Consider the following 20,626-nt stretch of genomic DNA (forward strand, 5'->3'; position numbering starts at 1 on the left):
CACAAAATGTTACCAATTTTGATATTGACCCAGTTGAGGTGGACTGGCTTGAATGAGAAATAGCCCACTGACAGAGAAAGAGAGAGAGAGAGAGAGAGAGAGAGAGAGAGAGGGAGGGGGAGGGGGGGGGGGGGGGGGGGGGGGGGAGGAGGGATGGACCCGACGTCGTCTTATAAACCACTTCTAATTAAAATCAATAATGGGTGTTTAGTATGCACTTTCATATTTCGAGGACATTATATACCACGGTCTTCGATATACTAGAGCCCATCGAGAGCGTTCGATCCTACGAACCACCGCACCTCTAACGAGTACGCTATCACTGAACTACGCACATACCGATCTCCTGTTTTAAGCGACAGGATCAAGTGAAATAATAAAGTATAAAGAAATACATGACAAATATATATATATATATATGTATATTAAAATTATTTATTGAAGCTCAAAGATTGAACAATCAATGATAACAACACAAAGCCAGCTTCGTGGTTGAAGGCATCAATCCAAATATGATACTCGATGATTAATTAAAATTAATTGCCTTATAGAGGGATGACACATGCAGAAAATGACGAAAATAAGGCCAATATCACACTACAATTAATATGAAATGCATTAAATCCTCCAGAGGAAATGTAGTTTTCTTTTAACTAGTATAATACATTTAATATCAAATGGGTGCAAACAAAACATCATTTTACAGGTCTACTGTATGTTAAATGATCAAATGATACCAGAGATAAGTTAATCGAGGCATATATAAATAGCACTTTGGATCAACGAAGCACTTAAATGTATGTGCAAACAAACAAATGAATCCTGAGTATTGGGAGCAGTAAGCTCTCTAAACTGAGAGAAAACCGCCCCAACAAGAAAACAATTCAGTAGTAAACGCACGAGATTCAAAGACCAGCTTTAAAACCTGTTTATAAACTGACTGAACAAAAAAAAAAGGTAATAAGTGAAACTAGCTAAGATGAAAACAGATATATGATGTGAGGATATTTTTACATCAAAGTAAAAGTGTATTCTTGAGATGAACAACATTATTGTACAATCTACAAAAAGATCATTATTTCAGGATTGCAAGCACACGGCCAATATCTGGGTTTATTGTCTTCCAAGCTCGGAGGCACCTTCCGAAATAACACGAGCCAGCCGTATTTACATTTCGTCAGTTTCCTTACTGGAAGTTCTAAAACAGATGTCGACCACAAGCTTGCATTCATTATTAAAGCTAGTGTAGATTGTAGATTATATTCCTGATAGCTGAATGGAATTCACCGTAGGTTTCATACGATGAGTTTGTTTTCAGCAAAACCACTAAACTGTGCCAAACAGTTAACACCCTTTTTAAAAATCTTAAGAATACACTAATACAATATTACTTTTGCTTTCCGCAAAAACCCTACTTAAATTATTATTAATGAATATGCCACATGAACGCAGCAAGTTTATAAGCCAGTATAATTTGCATGCATTAAATGTTATTAAAACACGTCACCAAAATCAAAACATGTCATTTCAAAGACAAACATAAGCAAAGTAGATTTGTCGTCCAGCGACGGATCAAAAGACGTTTTGTGTTTGTCTAAGCATATGAGGTGAACGAAATGGTAACACTGTGATATTTTGAGACTGTGTAGCAAATTAATGAAAAATGATGATTAGAAATACGTAACAAAATATTATACAACAGTGCAAACGGCTTCCGCTGCACGCTATTTACGCTCAACGTAAATTAAAAAAACAAAAAACAAGACTCGTATAAAAAACACACCAATCGATAGATAACTGACCAGCTGTCCACCAGCGTCATGCTGGAAAAGCAAGGCACAGAACAGTAGAAAAACAACATTATATAATATAAAGTCTGTCTATACAGCAAATTGTCCCTGTGATCCACACAGTTAACAGTCTCCAAAAGATAGAGAGTTTGTTTTCAACACTGTAAGAAGCGCACGTCGGTATTGTTGTAATGCCATTCCATGATGACTCACACGGCATCAACAGTCTTTGTAATAAATATGGCTGACCTGCAGCAGACGATTCTTTGCCCGTCCTGCGGGATGTGTCCAATATGGCCGACCAGCGGCAGCTACCCGAGACCTTTACTGTCCCTTAATGGGTAGACACATGGCAATATGCCATACATAAGAAAATTTGTAAGAGACGCTTACACACTGGTCCTACTGGGTTTCTTCTGTAATAGACGGGACACCTGAAAGAACAACAGAGTAAAACATAAGTATTTTATAATTGCCACTGCATCAGGTCATCAAAATATTAAGTGATTAACACTGCTTAATAAATGTTAAGTATACTAATGAAATGCATTAAAAAATGATATGTCCGTTCAAAACATTTTATCAAACATTGTCTTGAGGTCTTGTTTCAATACAGTTTAATGGGGAACATTTATGTGTTGGGTTAATCTAATGTTCTTATATATAAGTATATAAAATTAATGTAAGGTATAAAGATAATTAAAATATATTATCTTTTCAAAAAATATTTTTCATGAAATATTTATAAATAAAAAGCGATGACTTATAAATTGTCACAACATATTCGAACTGTATTATTACTGCTGTTGATTTAATTCTTGAAAACAAAAATCACTCACATGTACCATCATATACATTAAGCAATAGTATCTGTATTAAGTAATACATCATAGCTGTAATAAGTAATGTCATCAGACATTAACAGTATTGTCCAAGTACCTGTGACAGGCGTCAGTGACGAGAGCAGCTTCTGGAGCTGGTACAACTCATCCACCTCCTGGGCGACAACGTTGCTGCTGGGAGTCGTGCTGGGTGTGAAGAAATCATCAGTCGTAGCCGTCATCAGTTGGATTGGATCCATCGTGATGTCTTCCAGGAAGTCATCGTTTTCGTCTGAGTAATCGGAAGAAGTCATCGACTGAGGGGAGTAGTCTTGTCCAAGGTAGTCCTGCGTCAACCGTGGTGCTCCGCCGTGCAATCCAGAACCACCTTTGATCAGAGCCGGCTGATCTAGGCTGTTCTGAATTGGAGGACACGTGGTCGGTTGTGACAGGAGTGTTGTTTCAAGACCATCTTCGTTGAAGCTGCAGAAAAACTCTTCCAGTTCAAAAGTGTCGATGACAGGCAGATTCTGTTTGTTTCTGCATGAGTTTGGAGGAATGGTGATCGGTTCCGATTTGCATACGACCATCGGTTTACTCTGATCATCGACCATGCAGACATCTCTGTTGTCTGGTTCACCTTCAACCAGCAAGTCGAAGAAATGCTCAATATCTGTGGCAGTTATTTCCGGGAGGATTTTCTTTTGTGGTTTGAAAGGTGGCAAATATGGTTCAGTTTCCGTCTTCACTTGACACAGCTGTTGCGTGTTAGCAAGCTTGGTCAGTTCTTCGAGGATGGAATCGGCCGGACATCCCGATTTGATCGTTTTAATGCAGTCGGTTGTCCGTGTCTTGTAGTGGGGATCTGGCGAAGACACTGGTGATGGGTCAGGTGTCAGGTAAGACTCTGGCAGAGCACTCATGTCTGGAACAACCTGCTCCTGCTGGGAGTGGTGCATGAAACTCGAAGGACTCAGTGAGTGGTCGATCATCATACCTTTCTGAAGAGAGGTCGTGGGCATGCCGTAGTAGCCCTGGGTGAGGACTTGTGTTTCTGACCAGTTAACAGACCCTGCCGATTGTGTTGGGAAAGAGTTGCTGCTGAAACTGTCCAAGTTGGTGATCATGCTGTCATTGCTGGAAGAAGCGAAACCGAAATTGCCACCATGATCACTGAGAGACAGTCTGGGCATCTTTGCTGGGCTGCATGGGCCTTGGATTTTCCTCTTCAGCTTTTCCTTCGTCTGACACGACGACCCACTTGAAATGTGTTCACCTCGTCTAAGCACTGGTTCAGAAAAAGACAGAAGGTTGTCGCTCTGTCCTCTGACTTGGATCCCTTGAGGATTATTTTGTGAATTTCGAAGTCGAGCCGGCAGCTGAAAGCCATTAGATGGCTGCAGCCATCGTGTTCCCAAATCCTGTGACATGTTCGGGCAGGCTAATGGTTGCGTCCACAGTTCTGCTCCTCGTGTAGGGTAGAAGTTAAACATCTGGCTTTGAAGTTTTAGCTGATACGCTTCTTGTTCACTGAAATAGTAATCACACAGGGAAATAAATATTTGGAGATAGCATTGCAATGTTTTAGTGGAACAATAATTATTAATATATGGTTTCAAAGAATTTAGAATTCTTTAGAATTTTTAAATTCTTTTCATATAAGACTAACTTATTGACATAAAAATAAAAGATATACTAATTTACAGAAACGTTTCGTTTCTGTGTTTCTTTTATAGGATCATTTATAGAGTTTCTACGAGCTTTAAGCAACAGACCGTATAATGCCATGTGAAATGATGCAGCAAATTTAAAGCTTGCCATCTTTTATTATTGTTGGAGCTCAACTCTTATTCAGTCAAAAACCAGATAATAATATATTGTTAATGTATTATGTTGCTTCAGGACAGTTGAATGCCAGAGCTGTTGTGTGTTCATGTTTGTTTGCTAACCTGATGACTTGATTGATGCAGACGATCACGGGTTCGTCAGTGTTTGCAACCAAAGCCTGTTTGACATGCATCACGAGATTCACCCAGAACACAGAGTTGTCGTTTCGGAGCATACGAACTATGACCATGCACCCCATTTCGTGGTTCGATCTAATTACTGAAGTAAGATAAAAAAAATAATAAAGAATTATTAATAATATAATTGCTAAACAGATTTTATAATTTTTCTGTTAAAAAACTACAAATCTATTAATATCTTAACATAAATATGTACGAATTAACATAAATATTAATTGTATGATATATTTAGCATAAATATTAACTGATTAGTAAATGTGACAACACTAGAATGATTATATGTTTTCTTCTGTTATTTAACTAGAATGAATGTTTCACTGATTAAAGACTTTTGACTTGCATGTTAAATAGACTTTCTTAAAATGATAAACAAAAACGTTTGGAATACCTTACAGTTCACAATAAACTAGCTATTGAATTTATGTGTGTATTGAACAACACCAAACTATATTTAGTTATATGAGATGTACTTACAGAGCATGTGTTTTTCACGAGCCTCGTTAATGTCCAATGGGTGAAGCATGCTATACCATGATTGCCGAAATAGTTCATCATTACTGCGACCCAGGTGATGTTCAGCTCTGTAGAAGAAAAACAGAAATATAAGTTAATAAAGAGTCTTAAAGCAAAATTACACAAGCAAGAAAAGATGGGTATAAAATAAAAATGTGTGTAATAAAAACAAAAACGTAATTTATGAAGTTAAGCTGATTTGATTAACTGCTGTTTTGAATACCCCAGAGTTTGGGCCGTCTACTCAAGGCATAATGTCATTAATTATTTACTATATTAACTAACTAAAACGCGCAATGTGTTCATACCGGATTCACCCGACTACGCGGGTTACAAGACAATTGTCTAGACTAAACCAGGGTGTTCTCCAGTCGAGATATGACAGTATATTAAACAATCAGCTATTTTACAATTCTGTTCTGTCACAGGAACAAGATTTAGCTCGGCTGTGAAGCATCAGCCCGAGGTGAAAGAGGTCAGAAGGTCAAAATGTTTAACTTTCATTTCTCTTCTTCACTCTCTGTCTTCTGCTGTGTGTAACAGTGGAGAAAAACAACATGCCATTTCATCGAGCAGACGGCAAACTGCCCTCGTACATGCGGCATATGACTACTTACGCATGGGTGACCTCGAGGAAGGTCATGTCGAGCTTGTGGATGGTCTTGTACACCATGGTGTTGTTGTGGATTAGGTTCTCCTTCAGATCAGGGGTAATCAGCGGGCAGCAGATCGCCATGAACACATACTGAGTGTCAGTGGACGAGTCCTGTTCAGGTGCAACCGCGAAATGACCTTTTACGTACATCACCTGTAAAGACAAATAGTTGCATCTGGGTGAATATGACGGCTATGTGTGTTATAATTGCTACAGCATATGATGAAACCGTTAGATAGATTATAGACATTATTACAGAATGTTTATACTTGTCCCTGTAATAACTTTTCTCTTCATTAAATTTTCTGATTGCATTTATAGTATTTGCAGAAGGACATTGTCACACGTTTTCGTTCGTTGTAAAGGATTTTATAATTATAGAGTACTGAGATAATTTATGAGAGTTTGTATAATCTTGTTAACAAACTCGTCTCTTTTAAAAAAAAGTTCAACTAAAACATAGTTTATTCCTTCATTATTACTTTTATATAACATAGGTTAACCAACAAATTCAGCAATACATTAATGCAACTTCCGACAGGGAGGATGTTTTATTTTGAGTTGGGGAGCACCACACCCTCACCCCAGCCCCGCTTCGGAAGCCTATGTCATTTTTTTCTGTTTGAAAAACAATAACAGTTCAAAAACAGTGAGTGTTGATAGAGAAAGAAGTAAAATTTATTAAAAACGCTAATGGTGACTAGACATTGAATGATAGTTAGAGTCAAGAGACACATCCTCTGGTTAAGTCAAGTGCATGTTTATGCCTGGAGGAAAACACCGCACAGAAAGCAACATGACAGTGGCAACTGCATCTCCACCATATTTTCAGCGCTGATAAATCACCGACTTCCGGTGACATTAATTAAAAAGAAGTCGCGAGCTATTTGCAAACTCTTGTCATTCTAATTTCGCCAGTAGTCAGTCTACTGTGGACACATTCCTCCTTAATCATGGTGACATTTTCCATAAGGATAAGAGCACCCTCACGCGGCAACATAACTACATATATAGCCACAATGAGGATTAAGTCACATCTGGTAAAATGGATTGCCCAACAGTCCAACAAGTTTATAGACTTGCTTCTCGAGAGCTATTATATTTTAGTGAGATGGCTTGCTTGCATATGCGCATAGTCAAGCGTCGGTCGCCTCAACCTTGGTAATATAACGGAAAGAGTCAGCCAGTGACGTTGTTGTAAAGTCGACCTGTTGGCAAGGAGACTGAAATGTACGACAATAACACCCAAGCTGTTCACCTAGACTTTATAATGAAATTAATGGGGCCAAGATAGCGTGATGTAGAACGGAATATTATATAGATACTATTTGTTTTATATATTTCAGGGTTTTTGGGGGGTATTGTAATTTGTTCAGGTTGTATACATCGCAGTCTAAAGACGGTAAATGCACAAAGTGAGAGAGAGAGAGAGAGAGAGAGAGAGAGAGAGAGAGAGAGAGAGAGAGAGACGGAGACAGAGAGAGAGAGAGAGAGAGAGAGACACACACACACACACACACACAGACATAGGAAGACAGCCAGAGATTCATTCATTCATTTCAACTTATTTTCGTGCTTATATCCAACTGAAGTTCAAGCATGCTGTCTGGGGCACACACCTCAACTATCTTGGCTTTCTGTCCAGAACAGTGAATTAGTCGTTAATTGTTAGTGAGAGAGAGAGAAAAAGGAGTACTGGTCTTACCCATACTCACCGAGTTGTTAAAACTCGCTCTGGGTGGGAGCCGGTACTGGGCTGCGAAACCAGTACCTACCAGCCTTATGTCCGATGGCTTAACCACGGCACCACCGAGGCCGGTCAGCGCCAGAGAAAGACAGACATAGACAGAACTACAGAGCCATAGGATCTGTGCATGTGGGTGTGTGTATACCCGTCTTGCATACACGTATTTTGTATAATTGTGAACAAATTCCAATTACTGATGACTAGTTTGCAGCTGCTGTTTGTATTAATGATACGTTGTCGCTGTGTCATGTTATTACTAAAAGTCAAATGACTAATTTGCAGCTGGTGACTGTACTAATAATATGTTCTTGCTGCTGTCTTGTCAGTGCTAATGAAGAGGCAGAAAATCGATTCCAGTAAGAACTGCTGCAATCTTGTTATACGTGCATCGTTTCCATGTTTAAAAAGAAAACAACAACTGGTGGTTGTACTTCAGATCACCGACTGATTCGAAATACTTGGCGGGGTGGGATCTAAATCAGTCGGTAGAGAGCTAAGCCGGAAGGGCTTGCGTCGTAAGATCGAACCACCTTATTGGACTTATTCTCTGATTGCCCCCCCCCCCCCCTCCCCACCCCGTCCAACCTAACCAGTGCACCCACGACTGATTTATCAAAGGCAGCGGTATATGATGTTCTGTCTGGTTAAAAGGTCCCTTGCTGTTACTTGAAAAATGTAGGGAGTTTCCTCTAAGACTGTGTCAAATATTACCAAATGTTTGACAACCAATAGCCGATAATTAAATAAATAATTGTGCTCTAGTGGTCTCATTAAACAAACCAAAACTAAAGACCGTGAGATCAATTTAATTTAGCGATGGTAAGAGGGTTTGGATGATACACCCCTATTGGTGAGGTATTTTTCATCTAGATTATTTTACGCTACAGTAAGTGATTCACCTTCCCAAAAGGACTGTCAAATTTTTATATAAAACGACCTATGGGTAATGTTCAGAAAATAAGTGAAATCAATGTGTGAGTCATATGAGAATTAAGACTACTTTTCCAGCATCCTGTTACGTTCAACATTATATGCATGACCGTGCAGCTGACAAAATAAAATTAATCGATTTCCGTTCCCACGCATGGCGACTTTCTAGAGTAGAAGCTATATAGCAAAAGGACTAAAGGACAGCATATATTTTTTTTTTTTTTTTTTTATTTAAAATTATTCAAGGGGTGAGCGTTTGGAGTTTGAAGGTATTTTCCTTCTGACTGCCCACTACTGCAAAAATAAATCACAATGATTTTACATTTACTTGCATTATGATCAAGTACAAATTCCAACAGACCTACAACCCATTAATTTTTGATAACCCACGTGCTCATTTGTGGAATAGTCCCTAACTGCAGTTCACACAGGCGGTCATACATCACGAGGAAGATGCGACCACGCTGTGACAGGGCCATATGTCACATATCAAGTCATCATTCATATTGCCATGACAACGGGCGACAGAGCGTAACGTGAAGGGCTTCTGGAAACTGCTTAATCATATACTATTTTGTGTCGTCTGACTACAAGTGTTGTCGTCGTTACCTGGCATTATTCAAAACAGTTCGCCGTGCGGTGTAACATGTACAATGGAGGATCACCGAAGAATAGGCCAAGGGCAGACGTCATAATATTGGTGATATAGATCAACAAAGGGTCATGACCATTGGCGCCAGTGGGATGAGCAGCGCAGTACAAACAAAAACCCAACGAGATCGTAATCTAACCTATTTACTGTCGAGTTATAACTGAACACTTGAGTGTTACACGGAATCAGGCCATTAAATTGAAAACAATATCAGAGTAGTTAAAAATCACAGGAATCAACTTAAACCGATGTATATTATGCAACTTCGTATCGACGTAGTAGATACTAAATACAACGGCAGTTAGATAACTTCAAAACGACACATTTATTCACTGATATAATTTAGTAAACTATGCTTGTTTTTAAACGCACGATTTTTAAAATGAATTTTGTGCCTTGTATATTTATAAGCAACATCAGAGTAACCGGACACAGTCATGTTACTGAACATGGATTATGCATTGAGACCGATTTCGTTTCTCTGTAGTGGGACTTCAAATATGAATAAAACAATATTCCACAACTAAATAAACAGTTCATTGTGGGTTGCTTCAGCCAGCACTTTGGTACATGATTTTGGTAATATAAAATAAATTCCCTCCTCCCTCCCAGCTCCCAGCTCCCAACTCCAAGGAATATATTTTTGGTGAAAAAGCTAGTACATTCAGTGTGTTAAATGTTAACATTAAAATTGGCAACTGCACCATACGTAATGTAACATCACCAAAGAGTTGTCTGCTTGTAACACATTTTAACAAAGATTTTCGACAACAACGTTTAAGGGACATCCCGAGTTTGCTGCATTGTAAGATGTTTCCGACTAATACAATATTTCTACGATTAAACTTACATATTGAATATATTTTTTGTTTTAGCATATCAGTGTCTGTATATTCAATGTTTCTTGTCATCTTAATATTTGTAAGAAGTCCAAACTGGATTTTGTCTTCAAATAATTTCATACGTACGAAAAAAAATTATTTTAGGAAATAAAATGAAATTTAACCTAGTACGAATATTAGAACGATCAGAAACACGTTAAATATAGAGCCACTAACATTTTATGCAGAAAATTATATTTGATATGTAATTACAATCGTTAAACAGTCTCTGTTAGTCGACAACATCCTAAAAATTGCAGCAAACTCAGGAATGTCCCTTTAACCTAATGTCTACAAATGTTTAACCTAGTCATAGCCTCTTTATAAACGGATGTCTATCTGACCACTACAGTTATATTTTTGGGAAACTTCAGCTAAGCAGATACCAGTAGTTAACATAACTTAAGACAAAGTCATAAATTTGTCAGTCAATAAAGGCTGGTGACAAGACGTGTGTGACAAACACTAGCACCAAAGACAAACATCCCACGTGAAGAGCACGGAACAATGGCGGAAGACTTCATCATAAATAACCCAGAACGACATCAATCTTTGTCGCTACTTATTCGGAATCTTTTACATCGAGATACTATAAATATATCGAGTCCAGACTTGGCACAGTTTAGAGTCGCGTATTGCTCTCAGATATTAATATTAATGAAGCAATGGTTGTCGAGATGATGCTCAGCCCACGTGCTTTGGGAGAACACTCCTGTGGGGAATCCACTCGCAACAAGCCAACACCGGATGCAGAGTTTAACACTGGAATATTTATTTTAGTAGCGAGAGTACCTGTGTTAGCTTAAATACGACCTAAATCAGTCGCGGCTGGGTCAAGTAGTTGAGTGTAGGCCTATACGCAGTTTGCATTACAGATGGAAACCAGGAAGTTTGGTTTATACATAAAGAAACGAATCGACACTGATTTATTAAACAGGGTGTGTCGACGTCGGTGTATACCATTTTATGTATACGGTCTTTTTCTTCAATAAGGCAGAGATTTAAAAAAATATATTTTTTAATTGATTTTATATGGCGTCGGACACGGATATTGAGAGAGGAAACCCACTGTCGCCAATTCATGGGCTACTCTTTTTGATTAGCAGCAAGGGATCTTTTATATGCACCATCCCACACAACATAGTACATACCACGGCCTTTGTTACACCAGTTGTGGATCACTGGCTGGAACGAGAAATAGCCCAATGGATATTTATATAAAGACAACCCTTCATTACACATGGTTGTCTTACTAGTTCCTGTTTTCTAGTCCCTACACAAATCGCAGTCCAAGGAACAATTAAAACCCACGGAAGATATGCTGGCAAGAACATTCATATTATTACTTTGCATGTTTTAAAAATGACAACAATGATAAAATATTTAGAAACATATTTTATAGACATTTAATACTTATTTCTTGCTGTTCCATAATATTTCCACATGTGAGCAGAGACTAGGAATTGTCGAAGATCCAATATCGCCGCTGATGTCACTAAAACAGTAATATTTCCCTACAGTCCTATCTCGATGCTTACCTTGACGTCCCCGAATCCCGCCTGTCGTTTCAGGCTCCTGGACATGTTCATTCGGCAGAAGAAGGCGACATCCCGCGTCACGTCAACTTCCGCCCCGCCCTGCATGAGCTGCGCCTGAACCGTGCCGTGGTCGCGCTTGTCCACGATGTCGTACACACTGTCCCCTTGTGTCTTCATGTCAACCTGCACGAGGAGGACATATAGGACACTTTAACACACGTCTAACTTTTATTTGGTTCGTATGGGAATAAGATGGGGGGGGGGGGGGGAATAGAGAGAGGAGGCAGGGAGGGAGGGAGAGAGAGACAACGAAAGAGAGAGGAGAGACAGAGAGAGGAGAGAGAGAGAGACAGACAGACAGATAGACATACAGATAGAGACAGTCATGCAGACAGGCACACACACACACACAGAGAGAGAGAGAGAGAGAGAGAGAGAGAGAGAGAGAGAGAGAGAGAGAGAGAGAGAGAGAGAGAGAGAGAGAGAGAGAGGAGAGGAGAGAGAGAGAGAGAGAGAGAAAGACAGAGAGCATGTGTGTGTGTGTGTGTGAGAGAGAGAGAGAGAGAGAGAGAGAGAGAGAGAGAGAGAGAGAGAGAGAGAGAGGAGGGAAAGAGAGAGAGAGAAAGACGGAGAGCATGTGTGTGTGTGTGTGAGTGAGAGAGAGAGAGAGAGAGAGAGAGAGAGAGAGAGAGAGAGAGAGAGGAAGAAGCAACAAAGGGTGGACGACGGTCATTTATTATTTTTACTAAAATATTTCAGGCCATTTTATTAATTTTTGGACGGATTTCTACTCCATAGTCTCCTTAATGTTGAGTTCAAGTCCAGACTGGAAACATTTTATAGGCAATGAATATGCTTAACAAAACGCTATTGAAATCACCATTACCACTCTATCAGTCAAGAACTTCTAGTTTTCCATTAGTTTACACAAAAGCGATAACAGTATACGGACAATTCGGCAACAAGGGATTATTACACCGTTACTGCCTTATCAGAAAATGCCATGGCTGATGTAAAACATTTTAAAACCCTTGAATGTTACAACCAGGAAGAAATATTTACTGTCTGAATAAATGTTTTATTGTTCTGATTTTATCTCGTAGATAAGCACATGAATACAAGTTTAAACTTTAAACAACCAAGTCTGGTTAACAAAGATAAATACTAGTATTCAAAGAATAATTACATGCATATGTTGACAGCAAACGAACGTACACACACACACACACACACACACACACACACACACACACACTAGCTCCAGATTTGTAGATGTAAAAAGGATAAGAGGATATGATAAGATGAAAGTCATACATTTAAATGATTTTGTCCAGCTAGCTGTATTCTGACAGGTAATAAATAATCCCGATATTGTATACAAGGGTTAGCGTTGTGCTAGCAACCTCACATAAAATGTCGTTGCAATAACAACTAAAAACTGAGCTTTGGGTTTTCAGTGGAGTTCCCCTGCGCGTGCTATAACCTCACCGTGGTGCAGGGGTGTAACATTCTCTTTGAGAATGGCCAATACAGCACAAATTGAAGTTCAGAGTAAAATTCTGTGTCCGTACAATTCTGTGATATTTGTATTTGTATTTTTACACAGTTCTTTACCCTGTTTTTGTTTAAACCTTGAAATTTTATATTGATGTTGATCATCACTTTATTTATTTGCATTACCATAGTTTGACACCCAATAGCCGATGTATTTTTCGTGCTGGGGTGTCGTTAAACATTCATTCATTCATTCATTCAGTGGAGTTCAGTATATTAGAGAAACTGAGTGCAACTGTAAATCCAAAGGGTTTGCCACTGAGAATCGATCCCAGGACCCAGCACACATCAAGCGAGCCCTCTACCTCTGAGCTAAACACACCGTGCACAATCATAATGGTTACGCCCTGCTACATGCGTCACGTATTAGCGATCAAATGTCGTATTTGTAAAACCATTACATCAGTGTACTGGGTGTCTTGGTGGACTTTGTGAAAGTGATATGCAGATATAAATGCCATACACACTTGATATTAGGCAGTTGTGCTCTGGGGTCGAATTCTGAGGCAGTGAGTCAAACACGAGAGACTACTGACGGCAGCAGCAACCTTTCGCTGCTCGCGTATGGACCCTTCTTAGGAAATGCCAAGCCAAACGCAATTGCACATAGCAACAACATATGGTGGCCAGTGGGTATGAAACCGTCAGGCACGAACTTTTATAAAAGCATGCGGCTACAATTCTGTGATAAGCAACTTTCCCTAAAGGCCCCCCCCCCCCTTTTTAAATGAAGTGACTGTCTTGAGGGAGGATTTGGGAGGGGGTGTCAGGGAAGGTAATTGCGTTTCACTCTAAACAGAAGTATGAGAAAGTGCCCTGTGTTAAGCTGGGAAGACTCTACCGGCATATTACTAGGAATGTGGTGATTTCGGAATACAGCAAAGATGCTGCTTACTAGAGAAGCTTGGGTCGCTATATAAATGTTAATCTCAAATACCATGCGGGTTTGTGGGTATAGGTTTCTAAATGTCACATTTGTAGACTATTACACACTACATCTGAACGGTTCAGTTGTGTAACAGTCTACATATAACAAGACAATTAACATTTTCGTTTTAAAAAACAACAAAGCACAATAAAACTAAACAACAACCCATCCCCCCCCAAAAAAAACCCCAACAACCCCCCCCCCCCAAAAAAAAAAAACCCAGTAAAGATTAAAAAACAAAAACAAATTGACAAGTCGTTCCATGTAATACAAAGCAACTATTGATTATAGTTTTACAAATGGATAAAAGAAAGTAACAAGTGCATGCTAACACTTGATTTGGGCTTTCTAAAAGCTGATTTGAAATGGTACGTCAGCTGGTTGCTGACAATACGTTCCTGTCAACTACCAACTGCATTATAATTACACCTATGCTGGCAGTGATTAAATACATGCACTAAGTATTCATTATCTAAATTGATCTACAAACTAAACAAATTATGCTCTGCTAAAAATAACGTTAACTCACCATAGAATGGCCAAGATAATCGGTAACATTTTCGGATATGAAAACCAGCTTCCCTTCTCTGGTGGTGACCAGCATGAAGCCAGACATAGCCTGGAAATAGAAATTAGACAATAAAGAACTACATTAAACGAAACTAATTAATACTCGAGGCCTCTCAGTTATCTTTACCGACTCCAAACCCTGAGTGAGTGCTCCGTAAGGCTCAATGGGTAGGTGTAAACCACTTGCACCGACCAGTGATCCATAACTGGTTCAACAAAGGCCATGGTTTGTGCTATCCTGCCTGTGGGAAGCGCAAATAAAAGATCCCTTGCTGCCAATCGGAAGAGTAGCCCATGTAGTGGCGACAGCGGGTTTCCTCTCAAAATCTGTGTGGTCCTTAACCATATGTCTGACGCCATATAACCGTAAATAAAATGTGTTGAGTGCGTCGTTAAATAAAACACTTCTTTCTTTCTTTCTTTCTCAGTTATCTTGTTCTACCTGGCTGGTTTGCTAAATTAGTTTATGTGTCCTGTTTGTTAGACCGGTGATACGATCGCAAGGTAACTAACAGTGGACGTGTTATTTCTCCCATGTCACAGGTGTCGCCAAACACTCATTCTATCTCATTAATTGACACAAATGTCTTTTATATGATGGGTTTTGGTAGATAACCAGATAGGAGGTCGAGTATTGTTTTGTTTGTTTTGTTTTGTTTTATTTTTTGTTGGGGTTTTTTACTTTGTATTTCTGGTATTTTAGTTGGTATTGGGTTTTTTGTTCGCTTTATTCTGTTGTATTGGAGGAGCTACATGTTGTTTTAATCACATTCACTTTTATGTTTTTCTCGCCTCTTACTTCATAATTCTAGAAATGTGTGTTTTATATTGCATCTACACACACACACACACACACACACACACACACACATAGAGACGCACGCACACACACACACACACACACACACACACACACACACACACACACACATACAAAATGTGTACATGCAATAGAGAGAAAATATATATAGATAGATTGAAAGTAGTAATGTCACAATGTCTGTATTTCAAATAAAGTTGTAATATGGGATTAAATGTCAATAGTTTTGAACTGTGGACTAAGGGTTTTCATTGTAGTCAGTATTTATTATTTACACACACACGCGCGCGCGCACACACACACGCACGCTCGCACGCAAGCACGCACGCACGCACACCGCACCGCACTGCACCGCACACACACACACACACACACGTATATATATATTATATTATTTCGTATTTCCTATATACACATTCTATGCAGTATCTACGTATGGTCATGTGTTCTACTGCATTACTGGAAACTGTTAGCACATAAAGGTCAGACACGTCATGCTAGTCGGCAATGTAGCTCAGGAAACGCTGGTCATATTAACAATGGCGGGTAACGAGAACCACGGGGGCGTGGCCTCACGTGATCGCTAACAGGTGTGTTGTTCCAACAGTACTTTAGATTTCAGCTGTATCGATCTGGCCAACTGGACTTTATCAGTAAAATGTGAATATCAGCTGAAGATTTCGCATGGTAAAAAAGATTAGATAGCCGTATGTCACTCAATCCCCACTGTAGCTTATGTTTTTCTACTTATCTGTAGCTATTAACAGGTGTTGTTTGACCTGTATAAATAATCGGTAGATAGTGTTTGCTTTTCTTTTATTTCGCTGGAAACAAAGCCACTCTGTTACGGCTTGACAGCGAAATGATGACAGATTTAGGTACACAAGTGTGTGTATTTTTCAAATAATAAATTAAAGATTGAAATATATGTTAAGCAATTCTTACAGCTGAGGTGAGAGTTGTGAGTTTGTGTGCATATGTGTGTGGTGTAGTTTGTTATTCAAACATAATTATGTTATATAAACAGATATATTGATCTATCCAAGCATCCCACCACCACACACATATGCAAATATACACACAAGCTCAAACAAAAGCGTATACACACAAATACTATTATTAGTGATGATTTTCCAGACCAACTTAAATCTTTATAATATTATTTTGATATTAACCACAGTTATCCTATCTTAATGGGCAAAAACCCAGACCCGTATTCTTTAAAATATATTCTGATATGGCAATAAATTAAACATATATTATTATTATTATTATTATTATTATTATTATTGCTATTATTACTACTACTACTACTACCACTACTACTACTACTACTACTACTATTATTATTATTATCATCATGTTACTATTGTTGTTGTTGTTATTTATTAATTCTTCTTTAACAAAATTATGAATTATTACTTTATAATTATTAAAACGGAAAAGAAAAATAATATACTATTTTCATACTTATTAACAGAATGATGAATTTTTATTTTATTAATTATTAAAACGGAAAAGAAATACATTCGTGTCCCCTCCGTCTCTCCCCAAAATCCTGGTGTTTTATTTTAAAACATGCATTATCATTTAAATTTTAAATGTGGTTATGGTTGACGTCACAAGTGTCACAAGTTATATATCAGTTGCGACCATTTTGTCATATAATCCACCATTACAAGCTTAGGTAGATCGCAACTCTTTGTCATAGCCGAGAGCTATTTCCAGCCCAGTGCGTATGACGTCAATGGTGACAAAAATACACCACTTCGGTTGACGCGTACAGGTTGACAGTTCAACTTGGAAAAGTTCATAGTGGCAGGATGAAAAACAACAATTGAACAACAAGAAAAACACAGCAGAATCAAAAGTAAGGACAAATTAGAAGACAAGAAAAGAAAAAAAAGACTAAGAAAGAATAAACCACACAGAAAAGTAAAGAAACGGGGAGTGTTATTCATGGAAATTTTAGACCAAATGAATCAGCGGTTTATGAATAAAACGGTTCACTGAATACACATCGTGAACCAGTTGGATAAAAATAGCTTATTAGTAAGTGTTTACGTGCGTCCTACAAGTCGGTTATAAGTCTTTGACAACACGTGTTGACAACTTTTATTAACTAACTTTAACAACTACCCGCACACCCATGTATATTAAGTAAAAAGTTGTTTTGGAAGACGAAAAATAAAAATTGGTTTTAACTTATATAATATTTTTGTAAAATTATATATAAAAGACACTTACCTGGAAGAAATCGCACAAGTTAGGTAAATCCTTGTTTAGTTTTGTCGATCGAAACACTGAAAATGAAATATTTGACATTTATAGATGCATGTTATTGACAAAAATATATTAAACATTATGTTATCAAGATTTTGTATTCAGACACTCTGCTTGAGACCTTTTAAAACTTTGTTACGGTTAATAAACAAGATAAGTAATTTTGTGAATTGATGATGTAAACACATAAACAAAAACCAGTCAGATTCTGTTATACTTTTCAGGTGTTAACTTTACGTTTATATACGACTACCACAAAACCCCAGATTGAAACAGACAGGTTGCCAACTATTATAGTCAGCATGACATTGTAGCCAGAGTGAATTGTATCGGCTCTGAGATATTCCAAACACATGAGAGCTTTTCTGCAGCCCATAGAAACGTTACAAAGGTTTATGAATTTTCAAACTGTGTGAAAAAAATTATTTTACTTTTTAAAAGCGCTCCCGCGCGTGCGTATGATCCGTTGGCTTGTTTGTTTGCTTATTTGTTTATGAATTAAAAAAAAAACCTTTGAAAATCCTGGCAACTGCCACTTCAGATTCACCTGTAGGACAAAAGGACACAACCTAAAACCCAAACACTAAAGAGCTAAAAACAAAACCCACAAAAATTCACCAAAAAGTCACCCCCCCCCCCCCCCCCCCCCCCAAAAAAAAAACCAAACAAACCCAAACAAACCCAAACATCCCAAAACCGAAGCCATAACTTACGTCTGTGTAAAACGTTGCACTTCCTGATGTAGACGCAGCTGAGTGACATGATTTGTAGTTGGGACAAGCGCTGTCGGGCCGACTCGGGCAGGGGTAGCAAGTCTCGCATAGTGCCGATCTCAGAATTTATCTGGTCTCGGCGCTGTTTTGAAGCACCTTTATTAGATCTACAAATAAAAACATACAGTCAGAAACAGCTGATGCCAAGTTTATACCCAGCAAAGCAAATATAAACCTGTCTGATTAAAAAAACAAAAACCCAAAAAACTTAATCGATTTTAGATTTTTATATATTTTATTTTTTAAATAGTTATTATTTATTGTTATTTTTCCTTTTAATTATAAATTTATAAAAAAATATTATAATGAAGTCAAAAGTTTTGAGTATTATAAAAAAAACCTACATCACTTATTTTAATAACCGTAATATTTAATATATCTCCTTTTAAACACACAAAAAAAGCCGGAACTTGTTTAGCGCTGCACTATCATTTGAAACAGGAAAGAAACCATCAGAAACAGATAGTGAAGCGGTTGACCCAAATCCATACGACACACAGCTAGTGTAGGTGCGGCACCCAACAATCCTGTGACACAAACAATCCCCAAAATGAGAGAGAACACCACACACACACCTATCCATATCGAGGAGAACCAGCTCTTCCACGGGACTCGGACCCATTCTGATCATGTAGTGTATAAAAGCTAACACATAGAAACAAGAAAAAATATAATGTATAGTCTAAATAACAACTAGCTTTCGACGGACCAGCCGTCAGTGAATATCACTATACACTTCGTCGGGGAAGCGGAGCTCAACTGAGTAAATGACATCATTACCTGTCGCATATCTATACTACACTTATCACGTGACGCTTCTCATTGGCCGAGAGATATCGTCTGCTCGATGGAAGGATTTTTTGTTGTTGTTGCTGAATGACGACTGGATTCGGTGGCGCTGGCTATTGTCTGCTGCGTATACAATATCAGAGAAAGATGGATTACGTTGGGAGCGTGTAATATTATATAGCATATACTTGAGGGAGAGCTATTGTATCAAATTTCATTTCCAGCTCTGTATATGGCAAGACCCCCCAACTCTATTGCCGCCCACCTCCACCCCCAAGTCTGTGAGATATCTTGCATTGAGCAATATTAAGGAATAATCCGTAAGATTACACTGTTTTAAGAAATAAATCTCGGAAAGCCAGATTCATTGTTCGTCTAGAATACTGAATATGGCGCAATCGCGATTTAGTTGCGATGATGGAAGAGTTAATCAATGTGTATCAGCGCCGGACGATGCTAGAAACTGAGGGTAGGGAGGGGGTTAAATAATAATTCGTTTTTCAGATGGGGGAACACATAATCATTAGAGGTGGAGTCAGTGCCTTCTGCTACCAACACCCCCACCCCTACCCCCACCCCTACCCCCACCCCAACGCCTATGATATACTAGTATTTATTAGATGTTAAATTATTTTAAATGTGCTTTGCCATCTTACACCACTGAGTGGAATTTTCATGTAAAAAAAATATCTTTCTTGAAAAATCAAATCATATCTAAACAGGTGTAATTAGAATTTCTGAATATAAGTTCATCTCACAATTCACAAATCACAATGTTCAAATCTTAACTGGAGACCACTAAACGCTGATCAGTTGAAAAGTGTTTTGGAACTGTCCAGCAGATCCAATAGGATTTTTGTCTACAAAGTATTTTAAAAACAACAATCACAAAGCACAAAACAAAACAAGAAAACCCACAACATTACAACAACATAAGAAAAGAAAACCCTACAAAACAAGAAACAAACTAAAACAACAACCACAACCAAAAACAATATCATCTAAATTATGACGTGGGCTACACTGTCTCATTAAATAACACCGTCTCGCGCTTCTGTAAATATGAGGACCACAAACCACAAACGCACCAAGTGTACACAGTGGTCATCTGCATGTTTTCAAACCTGTTTCTTAGTGTGTGTCGCACCATTACGCTGAATTGACTTTTGAAGAAACTAACGGCACTAGTCTACGAACATATTCTTCGTAGAAATGTCTTTGTTTTGGTATTTTCTATTATTTCAAACCGTCGCTACTATAAACAACAAGCCGAACGCAATGTAATTTTCAGTTGAATACTGTGCAGAAGTTAAACAACGACAACAAAACAGAAAAATATACTGATATTAATAATA

The 20,626-nt window shown here is 38.3% G+C and overlaps 1 protein-coding gene across 1 annotated transcript; it reads right to left on the reverse strand.

Annotated features, from left to right (window-relative positions):
- Window positions 1–407: 407 nt before the first annotated feature.
- On the reverse strand, window positions 408–19,246 carry LOC121371210 (neuronal PAS domain-containing protein 4-like). The gene is made up of 10 exons (XM_041496931.1): window positions 19,058–19,246; window positions 18,423–18,589; window positions 17,674–17,729; window positions 14,566–14,655; window positions 11,555–11,737; window positions 5,769–5,959; window positions 5,113–5,219; window positions 4,561–4,717; window positions 2,730–4,141; window positions 408–2,224 (listed from the first exon to the last, which is right to left on the reverse strand). Exons 1-10 carry the CDS (start codon window positions 19,111–19,113, stop codon window positions 2,193–2,195), a joined length of 2,451 nt encoding a protein of 816 aa, XP_041352865.1. The 5' UTR covers window positions 19,114–19,246; the 3' UTR covers window positions 408–2,192.
- Between the last annotated feature and the right edge of the window lie 1,380 nt (window positions 19,247–20,626).

Source organism: Gigantopelta aegis, chromosome 4, assembly GCF_016097555.1.
Source record: "Gigantopelta aegis isolate Gae_Host chromosome 4, Gae_host_genome, whole genome shotgun sequence".
In the NCBI taxonomy this organism is placed as follows: domain Eukaryota; kingdom Metazoa; phylum Mollusca; class Gastropoda; order Neomphalida; family Peltospiridae; genus Gigantopelta; species Gigantopelta aegis.